At 32.9% G+C, this 10,290-nt stretch overlaps 1 protein-coding gene and 1 long non-coding RNA gene across 5 annotated transcripts; both read right to left on the bottom strand.

Annotated features, from left to right (window-relative positions):
- Positions 1-3,130: 3,130 nt before the first annotated feature.
- Positions 3,131-6,740, bottom strand: LOC139885872 (uncharacterized). Of its 4 annotated transcripts, none has more exons than XR_011772143.1 (5): positions 6,606-6,740; positions 6,394-6,517; positions 5,524-6,272; positions 4,845-4,966; positions 3,131-4,268 (listed from the first exon to the last, which is right to left on the bottom strand). It is a non-coding gene; the product is annotated as an uncharacterized lncRNA (long non-coding RNA). The 4 variants fall into 4 exon arrangements; XR_011772142.1 differs by having other exon boundaries at positions 3,131-3,407; positions 4,077-4,268; positions 6,394-6,736; XR_011772141.1 differs by having other exon boundaries at positions 5,524-5,580; positions 6,200-6,272; positions 6,394-6,736.
- Positions 6,741-9,138: 2,398 nt separating this feature from the next.
- LOC139850515 (uncharacterized) lies at positions 9,139-10,005 on the bottom strand. The gene has a single exon (XM_071840090.1). The coding sequence runs from the start codon at positions 10,003-10,005 to the stop codon at positions 9,139-9,141; it is 867 nt and encodes a 288-aa protein (XP_071696191.1).
- Positions 10,006-10,290: the final 285 nt, after the last annotated feature.

The following is a 10,290-nucleotide window of genomic DNA, read 5'->3' as shown; positions in this document are numbered from 1 at the left end:
TATAGAGGTTAAAATCTCGCAACGAAATCAATTAATATGCAACGTTTATAATCAATATGAACGGGACTTTTCATATTAGAACCATGAAATATCAAAATGGTCCACATGATGGATGAATTGGTCCATATATATAGCCTTGAATTCTTTCAAGAAACATTGGTGATTCTTTCTCAATATTCTTTTCATTAATCACCATATGTGCTTTTCATTAATCACCATATGTGCTTTTCATTAATCATCATATGTGCTTTTTCATTAATCACCATATGCGCTTTTCATCATATATCCTTTTCACCATATGCGCTTTTAATCATATGCGCTGCGCTTTTCATCATATGCACTTTTCATCATATGCGCTTTTAATCATATGCGATGTGCTTTTCATTATATGCACTTTTCATCATATGCGCTTTTAATCATATGCGCTGCACTGTGCTTTTAATCATATGCTCTTTTCTTCATATGCACTTTTTATCATATGCGCTTTTCATCATATGCGCTTTTTATCATATGCGCTTTTCATCATATGCGCTGCGCTTTTCATCATATGCGTTGCGCTTTTCATCATATGAGCTTTTTATCATATGCGCTTTTAATCATATGTGCTTTTCATAATCATCATATGTGCTTTCCATCATATGTGCTTCTGGTACATTTATATATGTATAATGTAAACTAGGACTAAGCCTTGGTAGTTTTTTCAACCACATGATTCTTTTCGGTGATGCATAAATATTTCTCATCTTCTGTTATCATTTACTGATAATCATATCCATTATGATATATATCAGAGAAACTTAATCAATTTCTCTTTGATTTTGAGAGAAAACAAAGCATTATTTACCAGAAAATTTGTACCATTTGGTAACATGAATTTTGACTTTCTTTTTATCAAGTTCGCAGGACCTGATATAGTATTAATAATTCTTTCAGTTGATTTCAAATTAATGAAATATTTCTTAGATTTGATTATAGTGTGTGTTACAACTATCTGCAATACATAGGTCTCTATCATCTAATTAATATTGTATTTCAGCAAGATTCATGCTAAAACTTCAAATAAGATAAGTAAATAATGAGTAAATATTTTACCAAGATAATCAAATTTTATTACCTGAAAACAAGTTACAATCCGCAGTACATAAATGATAACACCTAATAAACATATATTTGGATGGAGTTTTAGTTGGATTAGTTAACCTCTATTATTTGCATATTTTTTTTTTAATAACAGTTACGGAGTACTATATAAGACTTAATAACATATATGGTCTTTATTTTTCAACTAAACTTCAGTCCATTGAAGCATATATATATATATATATATATATATATATATATATATATATATATATATATATATATATATATATATATATATAGAGAGAGAGAGAGAGAGAGAGAGAGTTAGTTTTTAATCTTGACACCGTAGTTAAATGGTTATCTAGGTAATAGCCAATCAAAGATCTATAGTTCTCAGACTAGAATACTAGTATATCTAGCAAGGAGGATTTTATGTTTTAAATGGAGTAACATAATGTTTGTAGATTGTGGATCACACTAGAAGATATTAAAATATATCTACTCCTACTTAGTACAACAAAATTAATTAAGACTATTAAGTAGATTAAGAGTGCACATAAAAATCTAGACATCTTAGATAATTCAGATTATTTAAGTCTAAGATTGCTAAGGGTTTACATGGTTTTCAAAAGATTCATTTTTTTTATTTTTTTATTTTTTACTTTTCACCAATTGAAACGATGTGTTTGTTTCTTTCCCTTTTTTTTAACTCAATCAATTTAATGATGAGACTTTTTTACCTTTCACACCTAAAATTTTGACAAAATTATAACTACTTCATTTGTCCACTTGCTCAAAAATCTTTATATATTATATCCCTACGTATCATTTAATTTAATCATTCTTATTGTAAATTTTCATTGTGTCACTACAATCTGACTAAAATTTTCATCTTCTTCATTAACGTCTCTTCCTTTTATTATTGAATTTTAATCACATCAAAATCAAAAATATAAATTAAACTCTCACATCAAACCTTGAAGTCCAATCGCACTTTGTTATATCAATTTGTTAGCCGCGGCGCTGAAGCGAGTTCCAAATTTATCAACAAAATGTTAAAAAAGGTAATTTAGGTCTGTTATTTTTTGTTGATTCAGTATTCCTGCCCCCCCCCCCCCCCCCCTTCCCCCTTTTTTTTTTTAATACATGCGAAATAATATGAACTAATTGTTAATTAATTTATATGTTCCATTTTGTTGTTTAAATCAATCCGCGTTTTATGGATAAGCCGAGGGAGTTAGATCAACTCGTAACATTTATAAAATGAGCTTATCGAGTTTTTTTTTTTTTTTTAGAATATGATATAATATGGAGTGTGTTATAATTCTTTTTTTTATGATTTATGATATGAATGAATTGAAAGATGAAGAGGAAGAAATGTAGGAGATGTAACTCGATGAGTATAACTCAGTGGTGGAAGAACCCAAGCTGATAAATTCTTGATCAGAAGACACATCGGAGGTTTCAAGATCTTTCGACGATTTCAGTGACGGAGGACGGTGGCTGGCGGGAATCTTGAGAGGTGGTAGTGGTGGTTGGGCAACTAGAAGAATCATCTTGATTATATGGAGCTCTTCGTGCTGATAACGTGTTATAATTCAGTAGGCTTATAACTACCTTTAGTGGTTTGATTATGTTATAATTCAGCAGGCTTATAACTACCTTTAGTGGTTTGATTCTTGATTAAGAATACTAATAATGAAGTGTAAGAAAGTAGATGATAATGGAGAGAAAGAAAGAAATACTTTGTAAGTGTGAGAAATGGTGCAAGTTTAATACTTGCATTCATGAGTATTTATAGCCTAAAATCTCAATATAAAAATACATACTTTATGTACCAAAATTGACTATATGTATACACCAAAATTGACTATCCATATCTATATTATTATTATTATTATTATTATTATTATTATTATTATTATTTTTATTATTATTATTATTATTATTACTAGCTTAAGACCCGCGAATTCGCAGGTTTACCTTTGAAAGATTGTTGTAATGGAGTAATGCATGAGAACATATTTACATACAGAGTATTGGGTTAGCTTGGGTTGAAGTTACTAATAACATGTCGATACATCTAATGAACCCAAAGTATTCCTAGATGTAAGGTGTATTCAAATACTTACATATATACAAACCAACATATACAACCTGAGTGAACAATAATTCAATAAAATTTACACATGAGTGAACTTTTTTAGTCACTATTAACAAATACAGTAAGTGATCAAATTCTGTGAAGGCTCGGCTTAAGCTCTTCCACAAGAAATTCACGTACCCTGGAGTCCTTTTTTATCCAGTTGTTTGACAGCTACAACCTGTAAAAAAAAAATGAATCCTTACACCATAAAAAACCAAACAGACCAACATCTCACGCACCATCTACGTTTCAAATTCGTTAAGACAGTAACATTTACGAAATGTAGTTGGGTTGCGAATTCGCATAAGTCTTTTGATGTCGATCCACTTTTCACCTATGATGTTTCCTCATTTCAATAACCGAAACAAGATCCTTGAATGATAATTGCTTTGCAAATTCACAATGAATATTCACTTGCTTCAAACTTAACACATAATCATATTGTTCACCAAATCATAATTAGAATTAGAATTTTAATATCATATTCTAATATCATAATATCGCAAGAAATCATAACCAACCAGGAAATGTTTTGCATCTCAATCAATTAACCAAAATCATAATCATCAAATTTATAAGCATCCGAAAATAATTTCAAAATAATACAACTTGGATTATTAAAAGTTGAATAGATATACACACTTGGAAGGCGATTACTACCCCTAAGTGCCTGACCCGATTCATGATAAATCGGAAGGTGATTACTGCCTTCTTAAAATACTACTATTAATTAGGTGTTCAATTCAGCTGTTATCTTCTTCGACATATTCATTAGCATATGTCAGACAACAGATGAAGTAACATAAATAATATCATGATGAAAATAAACATTATTTTGTTGACTAACCTGAAATTGACCAAACATGTAGTAGTAATGACAATGAGGGTTCCCCGAATAACTTTATGATGTGGTGGAAAATCAAATGGTTCCTGTAAAAGTCTTAAATGATTGTACCATCAGGTAAACCTTCACATCCAAGATCATACCATCTAATGCTACACGCATTTTTGACAGATTAAGGTCTTCACTTTATAAAACCTGAAAGAGAAACAAGTACAAGATATAAGGAAGTTTAAAAAAATAAATCAAACTTTGGTATTCTATCTACTCAATACAAATATATATACCGAATCATAAAGAGTCAATACTCATTGAGTACCCAATAAGATTCTTAGACCAAGTAACATTGAGTTTGCTAGAGATTTGTCCGTTAATGTAGGATACGATAAAAATAAAAATAAAAATAATAACAAAAAGCCTTAAAAAGAGTAGTAATGTTTTTCTTTGGATCTAGTCTTGATAAGGCTAGTAAAACATTGGTTTGTCCGGATTTGTCAAAAATCGCATAACCTGCAATTATCGTTCTATTGAAGAATGAATGTCCCAAAGATGTAAAAGAATGAGGCTTTTCTTAATAATCATGCAAAATTGAAATAAAAATACAGTACAAAACTGAAACATGTATCACGAAACTTCAAGAAAAGGGTATCTACCTGACCCGACCTAACCCATTTAGACCTGACCTGTTTGACCCGACAAAATATCCTGACCCGTTTCATCCTAAAACCTGTTCGGGTCCCGACCCAATCCGACCCGTTTGCAAGGTTTACTCACTTCTGACCATATTGGTGGCACTGCTTTTGGAGAAGACCCTTATGTGTTGGTCAATGTTAAATCCCCGTTCGCTTCATTCACTTCTTGTATAACCTTGCTGAAATCCGTCCAGGAGGAATAACCTGCAAACGACGATGTTCATATTCTTTACAATATTTAGAAAATATAAAGTAAATCTAAACAAAAAAACACTAAAATAAATACACAATTTGCATTTTGTAATTTACACATCCTTTGGTTCTACATAGATTAGAAAATGGCCCGTTCCAAAGAAAAGGAACAATCATCACCTTGTTGATAGTAAAGAAGGCTTCTTCAACCCCGTCACCATGGTGAATATCAATATCCACATTTTTAAGTTAACATTACAACCATAAACTCTAAAATAACGATATAAGTTGTAATTTATGTGCTACATCAGTTTAATAAAGTCCTAAAAAATTTAATAATTTTCTGACACACCCATCCACGTCTATGCCAAAACCGCCCTAGACCCATCACAAGAAAGTAAATCAGGCTCACTTAGTGACCCACTCATGTAGTGGCCCAACCAAATGATTTAACCTCCCCAAGAAAGTTTTCTCACAAATCAAGTTCCTACGTGCTTAAATATAGATTATAACTAAAGTTAAATACATAAAATGTACTCAGTAAGTAATTTATAAAGTATGAGCCATACCTTTTAACCATTATAACCTTTCTTCAAATTCGTATGATTCCATCATAATGTTACACCCTGGATCAACAAATAATTAGAGAAGTTCTTGATCAATTAATGGAAAATTTGTAGATCAACCTTGGCAACAAAAGGGAATAATAAAGTACACACACGAAAACATAGAAATACCACTTGAGCCGCCCAAATGGAGTCTACTACAAACTGAACAACCACTTTACAAAGCACACAACCCAACCCACCAACAACAAAAAAAATCTAACTAAATAAATACATACCCACAAGGAAGAAAATTACCATAACCTAATCAAGTAACACTTGACCCGCACAAAATAAGTAAATAAATACATTTGACTCACATTTAGTTGTAGACATCAGCTGCACTACAACATTTTGAGACTAAGCATTAATCTAAGGTCGTATGGCAGTTGTTAACCGATATTCGACAATTAGATCCACATATTTATGTTTGTTTTCCTCTGTAACTATGATATTTCTTCCACCAAGGAATGAGTTCATAGTTGGTTACCTAAATTGTTCTAATTATAATAATGATATATTAAATGAATATTCAAGCACTATGACTACGATAAGTTACAAAAAGTGAGAGTAATATAACTTGTACCTCTGATTGTTCACACAAACGATAAGATACAAAAGTGAGTAATATAAGATGTACCTCTTATTGTTCAAACAATATTATCTTCTCTAAACTGATACTTCACTGATGCAGTTATGATACATATGTGGTACTGTGTATACATATATATAGCACACAAGTAAACCAAATCAATACTGCGATAGTCATATCATAAGTTTACAAAAATTTAATTAGTAAAATCTACAGTTTTCAATTATGAAGCGAGAACTCACTGATAACCCACAGTTGCAGAGATCGACAGCAGTGACATTCATCCAATGATAATTGATCAAAGAAATCTACCCGTAAACGTTCTTCGTTCCTGATTCTTTCAATTGACTTGTGAAGCTTAGGATCCTAAATTATTGTTCGATATACAAATGTATCCATATACAATAGAACCCTAAAACACCAAAATCATAAGAAAAATATTAGAACAACTAACCTTTTTTCTATCAAAGTAACGATGATGATAGAGCAACGATTGATCAACGAAATCGACTAGATACTGATTATTGTGATTAATTTTTGAAGAAGATGCATGTAGAAGGAAGCGATTTAGAGAGGTTGCCCTAGTGTGTGTTCACTGTTCAGCGAATTATATGCGTATTGAGGGATTATAAACTGCGCGTTTAATTTTAGGGGTAGGATAGAAGTGACTAAGGATTATTTTAAAGGGTATTTTTGTAATCAAACAAATGAATCTAGAATTATGATGTCATTAGAAAGATTAGGAAGAAATTAAGGGCTAAGATCAAAGATGGTTAATTAAATGAATGGCTAAGATTAGTTTAGTCTCCTTAAAATGACCTATTTTTATTTTTGTTATTATATATAGTATAGATTATTATAAAACAACTAACTTAATTCATCTATTAAATCTTTTTTTCTACTCGCTAATACTCTTTTTGTTGGTTCAACTAAAAAATATATACTTATAACGCGACAAATAAAGAGAGTATCATGGAAACTAATAATGAATCGAAGGAATTAAATAAAGAACTAAAATTGCCACCTTATCATTACAAATATTGAACGTTGATATTAGATGACTAAAGACAACTTAAGAATAAAAATGATTCTGTTAACGACAACTTAAGAATTATTATTAACACGTTTTAAAGTATTGTACAGCTTAATAACCCCGCAATGCAAAAGTTAATAGTAAACTGGCTTGCACAATAATTTAATGCTAGTTAACGACAGTCCTTAGGACTACTGTCGTTATCAAAATTCAACCTAGACCCATTCCCTCTGTCTTTCTAAGCTATCCTCAAAGACATAAAGAGTACAAATGTTGTCATCGTTACGCAATTGAAGATGAAATCAAGTCCATCCGGGTTTGGGATCCTCTCCATTAACATAATGGGTCTAGTTAATTGTTTGTGAGTAATGGAGATCGTAAATAACAACTAAAATACATCAATAACTAATAATATAGCTTATAAGAGACTCACTTTATTTCTCTCTTACATAATACACAATGTGATCAATCATGTAATCTAGTCAAGCTTATTTACATCACCGGCTCGGGAGGTGGCTTCCGGTTACAAACTTGAGCGCGAAGAGTGGGGGTTTTTTGGGCATTGATTGTTCGCTCTCTGGTACGGTTATCGTGAATAACCCTGTTGGAGATGATCTCTGAAAGGTGGCTAATAATGAATCTATGAGAGTTCGACTCGGTTATGGACTTAAGTGTGTACTGAGTCGAGTAGTGAGAGAGTACTTATACAGAGAAAGTATTGGTTTCTAATTAATGACTGTGATATCTTGGGGATTGTGATGTCTACATTAATTGTCTTGGGAATGATAGTAGCATAGTATAATTTATAGGCAAACAATAGAGTTTTTGTTGTCATGAGTCTGAACATGCTGACGTGTCATTCTATGTTGTGCTGAGCAACATTGGAAATTAAGCTCACGCCTCTTAGGGATGATATGACACGCTTACATGACACACCAATAATGTGTGCGCACTGCCATGTGTATGGCTGACGTGTAATATTGCCTTGTATTGCACTCACATGTAAATATAGTCGTGAACCTTGGATTGTGAATCGGTTTTAGACTATTTGATGGATTTGGTATTCTTGATGGATTTGTATGTGACTTCAACATCTGGGTAGCGGTTACCGTTCACAGAAGGTTTTTTTTATGTGAATTATGTTTACCGGACAAGTTATCTGGTAGGCGTGTCATTATAATCCTATAACTAGAGAGGATTCAAATACTCCATGGACACCGTCCGAATGAGTCAACTAAGATTATACGGAGTATAAGATTTTAAGAGAATTAAATGCGTGTGTGTGTGTATATATATATATATATATATATATATATATATATATATATATATATATATATATATATATATATATATATATATATATATATGTATATGTATATGTATATGTATATGTATATGTATATGTATATGTATGTATGTATGCAAATGTTTGATATGAATAACAAGATTGTAATGAATAAAATCTAGAAAGAAAATACCTGAAAACCCCGCTTCGAGATAGTATGCTAGTAAAGTGAGTTGAAAACTCGAGCCGGAAACAAAAAGCCTGCTAAGGTGGTTCGTTGTAACTCACACTATAATTAGGTATTTCGATTTAAATCCATTCCACACTTTACTTTTGTCACACTTGAACCAACAATAGTACTTTTTTTTTTAAAAGCAAAACTTATATAGAACTCGAGAAAGATACAACGACCTTTGACTCCACAAAGCTGGAGCCTAAAGGGTAAATAGCAACATTACATCGAGGCTAAGACTAAAGGCACTACGAACTAAACAAATACAATACACTAAGGAACCAAGATGTAGAGGTAAGATCTCGGGCCATACACAAAACCTTATATATTGAGAAAAATGCTTGGGTTCGACAAGCATGTAATCCAATCGAGCTTTCTTCCTTTAACGCGCGAAGAGATCCATTCGAACGATTTTACTTGTATCTCATTTAGGGCTACCGGTGTATTCCACGATTTACCTTGAAAAACCTTGTTGTTCCGGTTCTTCCAAACAAGATACAAGTAAATCCAATTAACCGATTGCCATAATTTCCTTCCAAAGGGGACATGGAGTTGCTTTCGGGAATGCTACAAATTTCCTTAATGCTAAAGTTTGAGAAGTTACCCATGTTCCACCAATGAGAGATTCGGTCCCAAACATCTAAAGAGGACTTGCAGAAAATAAGAGTATTGTCCACGGATTCCACGTCATTATCACATAAGGGACAACGAACACTGTGTAGGTCGATTCCTCTTTTGTCAAGTTCCATCAAAACAGGAAGTCTTTTTCTTAAAGCACGCCATACGAAAATCTCTATCTTTTTTGGTGCAAGGTTGTTTCGAAGAGTAGATTGGTTGGATCCGCAAGAAGTAAGCATTTTGCCGTCAATTTCACTAGCTAAGATCTTGACCCTGAAAACACCATCCGAAGCCATGGACCAATGCCACGAATCAGGGATCCTGCAATTAAAAGAAAAAGTCACTAATAGGTTAGTAAGGGAATCAAGCTCCCTTGATGCACGTCCCGATGGTTCACGCCTCCAACACCATACTGCCGAAGCGATTGAGTCTGATACCACCACGCGATCCTTGATCGATACATCTTTGACACGTTCCAGATTAAATAGGCGAGGGAATAGATTGCACAGCTTTTCATTTCCTAACCACCGATCGCACCAAAAAGAGGTAGAGTTTCCATCGCCCACTGATTTGATGAACGAATTCTTGAATTGCACTTGAGCCGCATCAATTAATGAACCTATTTCAATGATACGCTGCCATGTTCCAGTAGAGGCAGAATGTCGGCTACCACTTTCCACCATTAGCCCCCCGCCCGAACCATAAATACTATGTATTACTTTTTACCCAAAGTGAATTAGTTTCGATTAAAAACCTCCACTACCACTTTCACAATAACGCGAGATTTTTTACCTTTTTATGACATGATGTTTAACCCCCCCCCCCCCACCCCCGACCCAAAAGAGTTGATGAAATGATCCCATTTGATCCAAGAAATTTTTGACTCGAAACCCGACCCTCCCCAAAAGAAATTCCTCCTCACACTCTCAAGCACTTTTAACACACAAGGCGAAGCACGATAGAGCGAG

The sequence above is a fragment of the Rutidosis leptorrhynchoides genome, chromosome 1 (assembly GCF_046630445.1).
Source record: "Rutidosis leptorrhynchoides isolate AG116_Rl617_1_P2 chromosome 1, CSIRO_AGI_Rlap_v1, whole genome shotgun sequence".
NCBI classification, from domain to species: Eukaryota; Viridiplantae; Streptophyta; class Magnoliopsida; order Asterales; family Asteraceae; genus Rutidosis; species Rutidosis leptorrhynchoides.
The sequence above is the reverse complement of the archived record's forward strand: the minus strand, read 5'-3'. Positions and strand labels throughout refer to the sequence as shown.